The 15,409-nt window shown below is 33.3% G+C and overlaps 1 protein-coding gene across 1 annotated transcript in view; it reads right to left on the bottom strand.

The window, feature by feature from the left end:
• Positions 1-466: 466 nt before the first annotated feature.
• LOC126880018 (fatty acyl-CoA reductase 2-like) overlaps positions 467-15,409 on the bottom strand; it is a 44,120-nt gene continuing 29,177 nt past the window's right edge. Inside the window, exons 7-8 of the mRNA XM_050643541.1 lie at positions 10,057-10,237; positions 467-864 (exon numbers count right to left, since the gene is read on the bottom strand). Coding sequence (XP_050499498.1) covers positions 513-864; positions 10,057-10,237 — 533 coding nt within the window. The 3' untranslated portion in view covers positions 467-512. The remainder of the gene's footprint in view (positions 865-10,056; positions 10,238-15,409) is intronic.

Genomic DNA, 15,409 nt, shown 5'->3' with positions numbered 1-15,409 from the left:
ATTAAAACTGATAGTTTTTTTCACTCACAATCACCACTAATACATTAATAAAACATACTAGAAAGATAAACCGATACTAATCTTTCAAAAACAATACAAAACATACAAATTCAGTTCTAAACTCCAAGCGCAAATTCACCACAATGTGTATGGTGTCACGTAATTTGACACAAATGACAGTTCTAGAGCTGTAAACGTCAAAAAAGTAAGGTTATTAATGACAAAATATATTGGCATACCTTAATATTATAGCAGCAAATGATTTTATTATAAAATTTTTGAACAAATTTGAAAAACTTAAAATTTTGTGACCGATCATAATAATTTGATCACCACTGTAATTCAAATTTATCGCGTCGTAATGCTTGTTACGCGTCAATGCAAGACGGACTTGCATAGCATGAGACTTGCATAGCCTTGATGTAAAGCTGCTTTTAAGTAACGATTTTGAAGTAACTCACCAAAATTATATAACAAGAATACCTTTATTTGTCTTTTTTTAACCACTCACATTATGTAAAAATCATTCTAAATAATACAAATTTTCCTACAAGATACGAAATAATTGCCATTACAAAAGCAAATGTTATCTGATTAATCAACTTCTGCCGTTGTACCTTCTTTCCTTCGACTATTGTTGACATCGGATCCTTCATCAGATACACTCTTATTCCTTTGACATAATTGACGATGTACGATTGCCAGCTTAGCATCGAAATATCGAAGTTGAATAAAGTTCTATCTTTAAACGTTAACCTTTTCAAAAGTTTTTGAGTATTTTCGTTCGAGAAATACCACTCTTTATGTAAATAAGGACTAAAAAGTTCTTGAGTTTCGTGAATTATTTTATATATTTTCATCGTTCTGAAATAAAAAAAAAAGTTATTAATAAAAAAAAATTGCCCCTTAGTTTGCAATGGTATGGTCATGTAGAAAGAATGGACGACGACAGGCTGTCATAACAAATTTTTAAAATGGATGCCAAGGAAAAGAAGGAAGAGAGGAAGGCCGAAACAATCCTGGCTAAGCGGCATTCAGAAGGCAATTAGTCCAGAAAGCCACTGCGCATCCGCTAGGAAAAATATTCTGATTCGGATTTTTTGTACAATCTTACTCAAAAAGGACCCCTTTTAACAAATTTGCATGTTGCCAAGTCCAAAAGTGAGTCAAAAATTTTTTTAACGTTTTTTTTTTGTTTTTTTCCTAAAATTAATATTTTTGCATCGAACAAAGTTGTTTTAGGTTTTTGGATCATTCGAAACAGAAAAGCTCTTTAGTGACCTTTCTCTAAAGTTGATAGTTTTTGACATATAAGCGATTAAAAATTTAAAAACATTTTTAACCTTGAAAAACTATGTGAAAAACTGAAAATTTTAATGTTGCCAAGGTAGGTAGATATTCTTTAGACATCGATTAATAGTCCTGTCGCCAGGGGGGGTACAACGGCCTCGTTAATTCAGATGGACTTACCCAAGTTTTTTTTATGTATTTTGACCCGTAGAACACGAATTTTTTGGGTAACAGTTGATCCGGATGTCGATAAGATTGTTATAGACCAAGAACTTGAGGAATCAAATAACAGCGATTTTTGGCAAAACAAAACAATATTTTGTATTTTTTGGGTCATTTTAAGCAAAAAATATTTCTACAAGTTTTTTAGTAGGATGCACAGTTTTCGAGATAAACGCGGTTGAACTTTCAAAAAATCGAAAAACTGCAATTTTTAAACCCGAATAACTTTTGATTAAAAAATAAAATAGCAATTCTGCTTAGCGCCTTTGAAAGTTCAAGTCAAATTATGTCGGTTTTGATTATTTGCATTGCTAAAAATTTATTGTGTTATTGTTAAACAAAGCTACAAACAACTAGTGCGTGAGTGATGTTTCTATGATTTCTCATTTAAAATCGAACGAGTAGGTAGAATAGGTACTAGTGCAATCAAGACTATTTCTACGTTACATGCGTTAAAACACATGTAAAAGCACGGGAAACCCTACGTGTTTATAGCTTTGTTAAACAATAAAAAAATAAATTTTTACCAATGGAAATAATCAAAACCGATATAATTTGACTTAAACTTTTAAATGCGGTAAGCAGACTTGCTATTTTATTTTTTAATCAAAAGTTATTCGGGTTCAAAAATTGCAATTTTTCGATTTTTTTAAAGTTCAACCGCGTTTATCTCGAAAACTGTGCATCCTACGAAAAAACTTGTAGAAATATTTTTTACTTAAAATGGCCCAAAAAATACAAAATAGTGTTTTGTTTTGCCAAAAATCGCTGTTATTTGATTCCTTAAGTTCTTGGTCTATAACAATCTTATCGACATCCGGATCAACTGTTACCCAAAAAATTCGTGTTCTACGGGTCAAAATACATAAAAAAAACTTGAGTAAGTCCATCTGAATTAACGAGGCCATTGTACCCCCCCTGGCGACAGGACTATAATGGAATCCTGAAAATTTTTTTGCAATACAATATCGAAAACCCTTTGTTTTTTAATTGCTAATCAAGCGGGCGCGACACTATTTTCAACTGTTGCATGTATGTAATATGCGTAAATATATGTGCGTAAAAATATTCTGATTCAAATTTGTTTTCACCATCTTGCTTAAAAAGGTCTCCTTTTAACAAATTTTCATCAGGTTGCCAGGATCAAAAGGCAGTCAAAAATTTCTTAAACGTTTTTTTTTTGTTTTTTCCTAAAACTAATTTTTTTGCATCGGACAATTTTTTTAGGGTTTTTGGATCATTCCAAATAGAAAAGATCTCCAGTGACTTTTCTCTAAATATTATAGTTTTATCGATGTTTAAAGAATATCTACCTACCTTAACAACATTGAAATTTTCAGTTTTTCACATAGTTTTTGAGGGTTAAAAATGGCCAATTTCGCAATTTTTAAATTTTTAATCGCTTGAATGTCAAAAACTATCAACTTTAGAGAAAAGTCACTAAAGACCTTTTCTGCTTGGAATGATCCAAAGCATCTAAAAAAACTTTGTTCGATGTAAAAAAATAATTTTAGGAAAAAACAAAAAAAAACGTTCAAAAATTTTTGACCCACTTTTGGACCTGGCAACATGCAAATTTGTTAAAAGGGGTCCTTTTTGAGTGAGATTGTGTAAAAATCCGAATCGGAATATTTTTCCTATCGGATGAGCAGTGGCTTTCTGGACTAAAAAGTAACCAACCAGATCATCATGTACTTTTGAAAAACCTGAAGAAAAGTGTTAGGAAATACAGACGACCGGACTCTTACCACTGACCACTTTATGGTAGGAGCGACAATGAAACAGATCATACCAGTTCTTGATAACTTCAATAAAAAAAAAACAAAGAATGAATAAGGATACAATGTTAATGACAGAAAATGAAAAAAGGAATTACGAATTCAACTAGGAGATCGACAAAACCAAAGAACAAAAGAATCCAGACAAATTTGGGGATGAATTAAGAGAGGTATGGTACCTAAAGCAATATAGAAGAAATTTAAAAAATGAAGAAAAAATGTTTCGATGACTTATATAAAAAAAAAATAATTATAAATTAAGAGTAATAATGCTGAAATTAGAATGAGAAGATGCTGAAAGTGAGTACGCTGAACCAAGAAGAAGAACTAAAGAAATATTAAGAGAAAAGAAAAGAAGATACAATGAAAAACTGTTGGAAGAAATTAAGCAAAATTATAAAAATAAAGGTATCGTATTGGACAGGGGGTTGGGGGGGGGGCAAAAAATTAAAAGAAAGGATATTGCGTTAAATCTTTATTAGAGTTTATTAGAGACTTGAATGAAAAAGACATTTTAAACAGATGGAAGGGATATTTTGAACATTTGGTGAATGAACAAAAAAATCTGGCAGTAAACTTAGATAACAAGGGAAACTATCCAAGTACACATATAAAATCATATCTACAAGATGCCTCCCACTAGGGAAGATAGGGAAGAGGTTAAAAATATTGTAGAGCCTAAAAAATAACAAAAGTCCAGAAAACGACCAAATAATACCTGAGACGTTCAAATATGAAGAAAATCGTACGCATGAAGAAGTGGTAGAATGGAAGGAAGCAATAAGCAATAGTATGACTCATTCACACAAAAGGAGATACGAGCGAATGCAAAATTTATCATTGCTAAACGTCGCATACAAAATATTGGCAACTCATATAAACAATATATAAAACAGAAGAATGGAAAATATAATAGGTGAATACCAGGTGGGTTTTAGACAAGGAAGAATTACAACCGAACAGTTGTTCTTGCTGTAAGAAAGAGATTCTAGGAGTATAGAATATGTAGTACACAATGGTAGTACTTTAACTTTATTGTAATAATTTATTGATCATCTATGTTCAGATTGTAATCGTAATTAAAAAATATATTTTTTAACAATTTACAATGAATAATGCTAAATAAAATAAAATTACTTTATAGGCCTATTTCCATTTTAAATTTGAATAATTCTATTTTTGATAGAAACTTGTTAGTTTTAAAATTGCAACAATAGCTATAAAATTTATGGTGACATAAACAATAAAAAATTTTGTTTTGATACCTACGACATGCGTCAAAATTATGTTATACGAAGATATTTTGGACATAAAATCATTATAAAAACAATAGAAAATTGTAATGTCAGCATTATTATGTAAGAAAAATAATAAAACTTTAAAACATTATAATAATTGTTACCGTCAGCAGCTCATTATATTGATGGATGTATGTACAGAGTGTCCAACATATCTCTACACATTTAGTTTGAACGCTCATTTTTTTAATCTTTGATTAATAAATTCATTTTTTTCACAGAGTTATAATAAATAAATAGAGGGCAGAGGGCGCTTTTTCGCGAAAAAAATAGGGCTGCAAGAATGTGAAAATTAAACTTGACTGATTAGGCGGTTTTTCCCCTGTTCACTATTGACCGGTACTTTCCTTCAGTTCTGTTTTTTCTTTATAATCTGTTGTGGAATAGATATTCTGTTGTAGAAACTCTTCGAAGTATTTTTTCATCTGTTCAGTATTTCCTCGTCACTTACTAAATTTTTTCCATTTCTGCTTTTGTAGTGTACAGGTTTTCTTTGGTAACGCCTTTTTCCCATTTTTTACTCCTTTGCCCTTGTGGCAAAGTTCCTAATTTCTCCATTTTTAAAGCTTTCTTAAAAGCATTTAAATTTACATTCATTGTATTTTCTTTTCTGTGATATTATGATCCTCTTAGCCCGTTTTCTTTGTTCCCTGTATTTTCTCTCTATCGCTGGTGTTTTTTCTTGTATCATTTTGAATCTTAATTTACTTACTTACTCACTTAATTTAGTTCATCTACTTCTATTTTACACATCTTTTAGAGTTATTCTTTTTATTCATCTTTTATATTTCTATTTCCTGCTGGTTTGCGGTGCTTTGGTCATACATTCCATGGTAGAAGAACTATATATTTCGCGCAGCAACCGATAGAGAGAGGTTTCAGGAACTTGTAAACATGATGACGGCCAACGTGTGAATACAGACACGGCACTTAAAGAAAAAGAAGAAGAAGAATAAGAAGAAGAAGAAGAAAAGAAGAAGAAGAAGAAGAAGAAGAAGAAGAAGAAGAAGAAGAAGAAGAGGTCATACATACTGACTTTTATTTGCATCCATATTTGTTCAATATCTCCATTTTCTGCAATATTATCTTAATTGGTATCTCTACTTTCATATTTACTTTGATCTTCTTCGGACACTTATCTAACAGATTTAGTTGCTTAATGTTTTTTTTTTCATTGGTTTCTAAGAAATGATATAAGCTGCTTTATTTGTATTCCGACTATAAAGTGATCTGTGTTTGCATCTACATCGGCAAAAAAGCTACATAAGTAATAAACGCCAACAAAAATAAATGATATTCGCGAGCTCAACCGAGGGTGCTGCCGCTTATTTGGAACTAGAGGAATTGGGATCAAAATATAAACCAATCATCCGTTAACCTATGTATGGACGTCGTTTGAAAGCTTGTCGGATGTGTTCATTTAATAAATAATTTATTTATATTAATTAATTACATCAATAACACTATTAATTATAGAAAAATACGATATCCCAATTACATCGGCCATTTTCATGCAACTGCACTGCCACCTATAGTCGATTGAGTTCGCGAATAATCAACGACTTCCAAGATTCGTTCAGTTGTAAAATCCTGGAAGAAGAAGAAGAAAAAGAGTGAATCAAATATCTGATGGGTGATCCTTGGACAAGACACGTCTATGATAGAAATTAATATTTTAGGATGACTGAAGATAGAAATTTGTCTGCAGAAATGTAATTAGGGAAGATAACGCAGATGAGTATAAAGACAATGAAGAATTCTTCTTCATCCTCTTTATAAGCAATTCTGCTTGTTCATTGGCGGATTGATACCTCAATGGAAGGTTGTCACTCCATATTTTGCGCGGTCGGCCGATACTTCTTCTACCGATTGGTAATTTACCTTTTGCTATTTTGACCACACGGGTCCCCATGGCTTTTGTGGTTATTCCATTCTTTTTTATATGTAGTGTCCTTTATCCATTCGTTTGTAAACTGTACGTTACATTTTCTTGTGATATCTTTACTCCACCTCTTTCGATCTCTCAGCGTATTTCCTGCAATAATTCTCAATACTCTCATCTCTGCCATTTACAGTAGTCTTTGTGTTGTGGCTGTGTCGGGTCTTGTTTCTGATGTAAAATAAATTCTTGACTTCATCTCAGTGTTAATATATCGGTGTCGCCATATGGTGTTAATAAAGCATCCTACCAGCCTATTTGCTTTTTGTACTTGATTTCTTGCTTGTACAATGCGTAAAGTCGTTTCCAAAGTCGAAATACAGGCCGAACAATCACAGGCGTTTGAAACGAATATTGGACTGCGACAGGGAGATGCGCTGGCTTGTCTCCTCTTCAACATAGCTCTGGAAAAGGCGGTCAGAGATGCCCGAATAGACAACAGAGGAAATATTTTTAGACGAAGCAAGTTTTCAATCCTAATAGTAAATTAATAATATTGAAAAATATTAAAAATCACTAAAAGATTTTTAAATTGAAAACTTATTGGTACATTTTCATGGTAACACCTCCAAGACTTCTATAATTTGCAAGTCATATGGATGCTGCAGTGAAGACGAAAGGGAAGGAATTCTACACCTTGCAATTCACATCCCCCGTCTGCAGCCAAAGTTCCAACTGAAAAATGCACCTGGTTACTCTACGGAGTAATACGAAAAATAAATAAAAATGTGTACCATTTTTATTCGGTTGCAATGCGAAGGCAAACCAATCTTACTTTTTAATTAGAATACGGAGTGCAGTCCAGTTCCTTTAACCGCGATTTTCTGCTCTTATTGGAGCTTCATCAGAAGGAACGTAGGCACTGTTCTCCATACTCCAACTAAATTGTATCGAGAGGTTTTCCCACACATCGCAACCAAAGTGATGATAATAGGTGGCAAGCGCCATCTGGCAATTGAAAGACGAAGCAAGTTTTCAATCCTAATAGTAAATTAATAATATTGAAAAATATTAAAATTGCAAGGTGTAGAATTCCTTCCCTTTCGTCTTCACTGCAGCATCCATATGACTTGCAAATTATAGAAGTCTTGGAGGTGTTACCATGAAAATGTACCAATAAGTTTTCAATTTAAAAATCTTTTAGTGATTTTTAATATTTTTCAATATTATTAATTTACTATTAGGATTGAAAACTTGCTTCGTCTTTCAATTGCCAGATGGCGCTTGCCACCTATTATCATCACTTTGGTTGCGATGTGTGGGAAAACCTCTCGATGCATTTTAGTTGGAGTATGGAGAACAGTGCCTACGTTCCTTCTGATGAAGCTCCAATAAGAGCAGAAAATCGCGGTTAAAGGAACTGGACTGCACTCCGTATTCTAATTAAAAAGTAAGATTGGTTTGCCTTCGCATTGCAACCGAATAAAAATGGTACACATTTTTATTTATTTTTCGTATTACTCCGTAGAGTAACCAGGTGCATTTTTCAGTTGGAACTTTGGCTGCAGACGGGGGATGTGAATTGCAAGGTGTAGAATTCCTTCCCTTTCGTCTTCACTGCAGCATCCATATGACTTGCAAATTATAGAAGTCTTGGAGGTGTTACCATGAAAATGTACCAATAAGTTTTCAATTTAAAAATCTTTTAGTGATTTTTAATATTTTTCAATATTATTAATTTACTATTAGGATTGAAAACTTGCTTCGTCTTTCAATTGCCAGATGGCGCTTGCCACCTATTATCATCACTTTGGTTGCGATGTGTGGGAAAACCTCTCGATGCAATTTAGTTGGAGTATGGAGAACAGTGCCTACGTTCCTTCTGATCAAGCTCCAATAAGAGCAGAAAATCGCGGTTAAAGGAACTGGACTGCACTCCGTATTCTAATTAAAAAGTAAGATTGGTTTGCCTTCGCATTGCAACTGAATAAAAATGGTACACATTTTTATTTGAAATATTTTTAATAAATCATCCCAAATTTTGGCATATTCAGATGACGTGGACCTAGTTGCCCGCACAACAAGCAAACTAGAAGAAATGTATACCACCTTCTCAAATGCCTCAAAAAATATGGGCCTGAAAGTAAACGAGGAGAAAACTAAGATGATGGCATCAACACCCAACAATAGAGCCAGAAACATCGGTCACCAATTCACTGTTGATAACTCTACCTTTGAAGTGGTGGACAAATTCACAAACTTAGGCTCCCTGATCACCAAGGAGAACGTCATGATGGAAGAAATCAAGCGAAGGATAATCCTAGCGAACAAATGCTATTTTGGACTGAGTAGACATATGAGAAGCAGAAATTTAAGCCAAAAAACAAAAATAACCATATTATACAAAACCCTTATACAACCACTGTTGACATATGGGTCGGAGACATGGACCATCTCCAAGGCAGAAGAGAACCTTCTGCTTATATTTGAACGAAGGATCCTGAGAGGAATATTCGGTGGCATCTGTGAAAATGGTATTTGGGGAAGGAGGTACAACTACGAGGTATACCACAGATATAAACATATATTTGATGGTAAAGACGTAGTATCTCTTATAAGAATAGGAAGACTAAGATGGGCAGGACATCTAGCAAGATCACAGCATAACAACCCTCCTAGAAGTATACTTACGTCACATCCTGTGGGAAGTAGAAATAAGGGTAGGCCAAAACTTAGATGGAAGGATGGTGTATATGAGTATGGGAGAATAAAAAAAGGCGCAGCAAACTGGCAACGGTTGGCAATGGATAGGACTGACTGGCGTAATAGACTTGGAAAAGTTGAGGCTCTTTCATAGGGCTATAACACCATTGATGACGATGATGACTTGATTTCTAACTTCTTTATCCAGGTCTCCGTTAACTGGAGAGTGTAATTCCAAGGTATATTATTTCCAATATTTGCTCAATACTGGTACCATTAATTTCTATTTTACATCTGATTAGTTCTTTGCTGATTACCTACTATTTTTTTAGTTTTCTAATGTAAGTTTAGTTTTTCTAAGATGAGATTGTCATATTGAATTCTTTTGCTCTTATGTAAATCTGTCGACTAATCTTTGCAGACTATCTTCATCTTGGGCTATCAATATTGCGTTGTGGGGGTAAGAGAGTACGTTTACTTCTTTGTTTTCCATTCTGTATCCTTTTCTTTGTTGACGCTTATGATAACTTTATCCATGATTAAATTGAAGAACCTATGGCTCAATGAGTCTCCCTGTCTTATTCCGCTGCCTATGTCTATAAGTTCTGTAAGTTGTCCATCTATTCTGACTTCCATTTTGGTGTTATGGTAGATATTTTCAATAGTTTGTATGATATTTAGGGAAACTTGTCTATTACATAGAAGATTAAATATTAATTACATCTTTTAGTCTTACTCTGTCAAATGTTTTCTTTAAGTCAATCAGACATAGAAATGCTGGTCTATTAGAGATGGTCTCTAGGAGAAGAAAGATGAATAGTGTAATGAATAATAGGTACCCTTATTTACAGAAAGAGGAACAAACCTAATTAAAATCTTTACTTACGTGGGTGGCCTTCCTGTTAGTTTTAACCCAACATCACATAAAAACGCTAAACAAGTGTGTAATAAGAAAGTTAACAATACATAGTTGTAATAGCATGATGTATTAAATTGTGTCGGTAGATTTATCATCTTAACCGAAGGCACTTCTCTGGTTTCTGTGTGTATAGCACCTAACCATTCGTCTGGAACAAAAAAAGCATTTAAAATTTAAAACAGAAAAAGATAAGGATAAATACAAGGTAGCAAAGGGAGAAGCAAAGTACGCTATAGCTATTGCTAAGGAAATATCGTTTGCACAGCTGAATGAAGAGTTGGAAACAGTCCCGGATTAAGAATCTTGAGGCCCCTAGGCAACCCAAGCTATGAGGCGCCTTAAGAAACCTAGGCTTTCTCCGTTTTCAATAATTTTTATTTTGACCATATCCGTTCGCCTGTTGCGAAATAACCCAAAATGACTGTGAAGCAGGAATACATTATTTTCCCTGCAAGTCTTGAATATGGGCTATAAAATATTTGAACTGATCTCGTTCATCTTCAAGTTCAGATTCAATATCACCAGGATAGTTTTCATGTAGTTTTGAAGCACACTCATTTATTTGAGTATTACTCATTTTTTAAAAACACACAAAATACCAAATACTGAGTTCACTGAGCCGTACACTGTCAACCGACGACTCAGCTCAGTAATTAACTTGTCGAACATTGGTGGATACGTTTTAACTTTTAACTTTTGTCCACCCTGTAGAAAAACTTCATTGGAATTAGCATCATCAAAATGTAGTTTTCTTGCTCGTTTTCGTTTACTCGCGTCGGAATATTCAGAGTATTGTAGATCGCAGGTCTTCTGCTCGTAGTAAGCAAAATTATGTCTTTGGGATATTAGGAACTTCAAAAGTGAATTTAGAAGTTAAACTACAGTTTAAATTCAATCTCTTCACTCTGTAATGATTTACTGACAGCGTTGATGCGTTCTAAAATTGTTGCCCAAAACTCATTCATTATGAATGTTTCTTTTTTTGACATTTCTTTCAACAAGCGCTTAGCCTCCTGAACTGTTTTACTCCGGTCAACTTACGCATCCGAGGCTACATCAAGCTGAAAATTGGCAGGATTGTTAAAAATACCATCATAAATGAAATCTAAGAAGTCCTCATAAATCCGACCCCTGCTAAAAGTTTTACGCGGGGTCAAAGGTCACCAAATATGGTTTTTAGCGATTTTCAGCGAAACGGTAAGTTTTATCGTAAAATTAGCTCTAACAAAAAATGTAGATTAGATAATTATCTATAAAAAATGTCTTATTACTTTTTTTCCTGGGAGCCACCGTTTTTGAGATATAACGATTCAAAAAGTGGTAATAGTCATAATATGCGCACACGTTTCCACACCACCTTTGAGGTAGTGTACTTGAGCGTTTTTTTAACGTGGTTTCCCCAGTAGGCCTATTCCACGGATCTGTTATGATTATGTTTAATTTAAAGCTATTTAATAATTGATAATGGCAAGGGTTAAAAATGATAAAACTTTATATAAAGCGGTATAAATTTAAAAAAAAGGGAAATTTATCAAACTGGTTCATAATTTTCTAATACTTCTGCTTCCCTTGTTCTTCTTCTCATTGTTCTTCTTCCTCTTCTTCATCTTATAGTTCTTCTTTTTCTTCTTCTTGTTCTTCTTCTTCTTCTTCTTGTTCTTCTTCTTCTTCTTCTTCTTCTTGTTTATCCTGGGTTTTTTTCATGCTTTTCATTACATTCCTGGCCGCAAAATAAGCATTGTTTTTTAAAACAAAAAGCTGGTTCACTTACACGTGCTCTAGTAAGAGGAGCACTTTTGGTCGATGTACTGGCTTCTTGTTTTTCATATTGTCTTTTAATAGCTGCAGCAATAGAACACTTTCGAGTATAACTTTTACGACACTCCACATGTATGGTCACAGATTTCTGCTGTTTAAGAAATTCTAAAAATCCATCAGCTCTTTCAGTACTTGCATTGATTAATGTTTTTATACCACGTTCAACGGTAACAATTTCACCTTCAGTTAAAATTTTAGCGCAAATAAAACAATATTCTGACATTTTTGTTATAACAATGAAAATAACACGAAATACACGATAAAAAAAAATATAGGTTTAACACGTATTTTCACTCCGGAGTATAGGTCTGGATCCCGCGTATGAAAAAAAAGTTGATTAATAGCAAGCTGAAAATTTGTTAATAGCTTAAGGGTGTCTAGTCGAATAAACTTTGATATATGGGAACACTGAAACAGGGGTAGTTTTAATTGTGGAACAGGTTAAAAATTTGGAACGGTCACAGCACGAAAACGGCACATTTATTTTGTCCGACAGAACAGACTTAAACTCTCCGAACAGAGATTAAACTCTCATGAAAAAATCAGACTGCTATTTATTACCTGTCATAATTCCTGTCATTTGACATATTCTACATGTTCCACTCATTAAGACGCCCATTTGGTGATAAATAGCAGTCTGATTTTTGCATGAGAGTTTAATCTCTGTTCGAAGAGTTTAAGTCTGTTCTGTCGGACAAAATAAATGTGCCGTTTTCGTGCTGTGACCGTTCCAAATTTTTAACCTGTTCCACAATTAAAACTACCCCTGTTCCAGTGTTCACACATATCAAAGTTTATTCGACTAGACACCCTTAAGCTATTAACAAATTTTCAGCTTGCTATTAATCAACTTTTTTTTCATACGCGGGATCCAGACCTAGTAGTACTCAAGACTAATTAATACCTCGAGACTAATTAATTTCGCCACCCAGGAAAATTACGGTGTAATTTGCATAAGTATTTATTAGTACTTAGCAATAAACATTTTGCCTAGAAAGTTGTCTTTCATTATTATGTTCAAACCCTTCTGAGAAGAGAATGGGTAGGGTGATTAGATTAGCTGACGAACGTGTTTATTCCGACAAAACCCATCTTTGCAAATTGAACTAAGGCGCATAAATAAAAAGAATTATTATAAGTTAATACTTTGTCATTTGTTGTATTTTGTTGTGTATTTTTGTTGGGATTAAGCCGAAAAAATTCAAATAATTCTTATTATTTTCGCCTTACATTCACTTTGTAAAGATTTTTTTGTTGGCACTGTAATATAATAAGTAAGTATAAGTAATAATATAAGTTAAGTTGACCGTAGAATATTATGTTTACTTGTATTACAGCTTCAGTGATGTATACACCTGGTGTAATAATACATATATTATGACGATTAGAAGTCTTTCAACTCTTTGAATCGTTGTATCTCAAAAACAGTGCCTCTTAGGAAAAAAACTATTAAGATATTTTTTATAGATAATTATCTAATCTACATTTTTTGTTAGAGCTAATTTTACGATAAAACTTACCGTTTCGCTGAAAATCGCTAAAAACCATATTTGGTGACCTTTGACCCCGCGTAAATTTTTTAGCAGGGGTCGGATTTATGAGGACTTTTTAGATTTCATTTATGATGGTATTTTGAACATTCCTGCCAATTTTCAGCTTGATGGTAATTATTGTAGCCTCACTCCTATTTTTGAGTCTAACTAGACCGGTCTATTTCAGATTTCTGATTAGTGTCTTCAGCAAAAGTATGAAGAGCAGATTCGAAAGCGTTGTAACCTTTAGAAAAAGGTCTTGTTGCATGTGCCCTTGCACTCCATCTTGTGCTGCTTGTTCTTTTAAGGACTAGATCGTGGCGAATGAGATCGCTTAGTGGAGTTTCATTTGAGCATTTGATCATAACTTCCCAACGGTGGGTAGAGGCTGAAAAAAAGTTGTAGGTAACTACACGGACTGAACAAACAAAAAAAAGACCAAAAAAAAAAAAAAAAAAAAAAAAAACACAAAAACTAGACTTCAATTTAGGAAATAAAAACTAAGTTAAATAGTAATTGGGGAAATGTAGTGCTACCTCCCTTAAAAAAAAAAAAAAAAAAACCTTTTACCAATAATTGTTATGTCTTTGTGCTTTTAAACCCTATGTGTTATGTGTTAATATTTAGTTAAAAAACTATTCTCAAGTAAGTGCCTACACCCTTCCATTAATATTTCGTTTCTTTCTTTTTCTTTGTACATATCTCATTATACAATAGCTCAAACAAAATAATCTTTAATTTTATCAATTTCTTACCTTTTTCAATTTAAAGTTTCTTAACCGACTTTTTGATAATAATAATTTTTCATTTAACTAACTTGTTTTCTTTTAATTTCTATACACTTCATAGTTTCACAGTGTATGGCACTTACTACTTCATAATATTATAATGTTATTATTATACTTATGACATCCCTCAGTTAATTTACTGAGAACAACACATCTTAAATTAGATTAATTTATGACAACAATTTCCTATTTGTCATTTCCTATGCTTTGACCTCTGCCCGCATCGTATAACATCTACGAGCTAAGACCATCACATTTGTACAAGAGTCTAGAATAACATTTCATACTTTGCTACAATTAATACGCAACCCCTGGAGCATTGTCTTTCTCCATTCGAACAAAACATCACCCGTTTCACATACGCATCTTCCTTCAGGATCCATTCCAAATTCGAAATCTTACTGTGTTTTAACCTATGTAACATGTCTGTTTACCCTATCACTATCCCAACAAACCAATTAGCATAATTTGGACGTACTAATATGACAACAACTAAGTTGCAACGCAATCCTTGTAACGGCATCATTTAACTACTTGTAACGCCGACCTGAAGATGATCTGTATATTGTAGAGATCGAAACCGGTCGTCAAAGTATAATTAAATGATTGTGAGTAAGTCTGTGTTTCATTACTATATTCATTACTATAAAAAACCTTTCCATTTGAGGAAGAATACCTTAGCCAATCTCTTTTAATTTTTGTTCCACCGATATATTTTCAAAAAACCATAGATTGTGTAAAAATCTTGTAATGCCTAAAAATTTCTTTTTGATGCTGAAAAACTTCCATCAAGATTTTTACATTCTGAAGACCTTTCCCAATCTAAAATGTCCTTACTTCTTCAGTTATTGTATTCTATGCCGTTTTCCGAATTTAGGATCCAATTTATCTTTAACTTCTATTTCTATCTTAGTTTCGGTTTCTCTTTCTCTAACTTTTGAACTGGAATAGAGCTGTAGTTACATGTTTTTCATCTTCTTCAGTTATGGAAGCTATGTTTCCCTGTTATGTATGTTTAATCACGTGCATTTTATTGATTTCAGCTTCACTAGCTGTGGATTTCCGTGTGAAACTGAGTTTAAATAAGTTTAGCTTCTGTTTTCGATCTTGCTTAAGGATATTTTCTTTCTTTCGAATCTTTTTTCTTATTTCCATCTGTAATACTGTTCCTTCAAGCAAAGG

Source organism: Diabrotica virgifera, chromosome 2 (genome assembly GCF_917563875.1).
Source record: "Diabrotica virgifera virgifera chromosome 2, PGI_DIABVI_V3a".
Classification (NCBI taxonomy): Eukaryota; Metazoa; Arthropoda; class Insecta; order Coleoptera; family Chrysomelidae; genus Diabrotica; species Diabrotica virgifera.
Note: the sequence above shows the minus strand (reverse complement) of the source record. Positions and strands in the feature narration are given on the sequence as shown.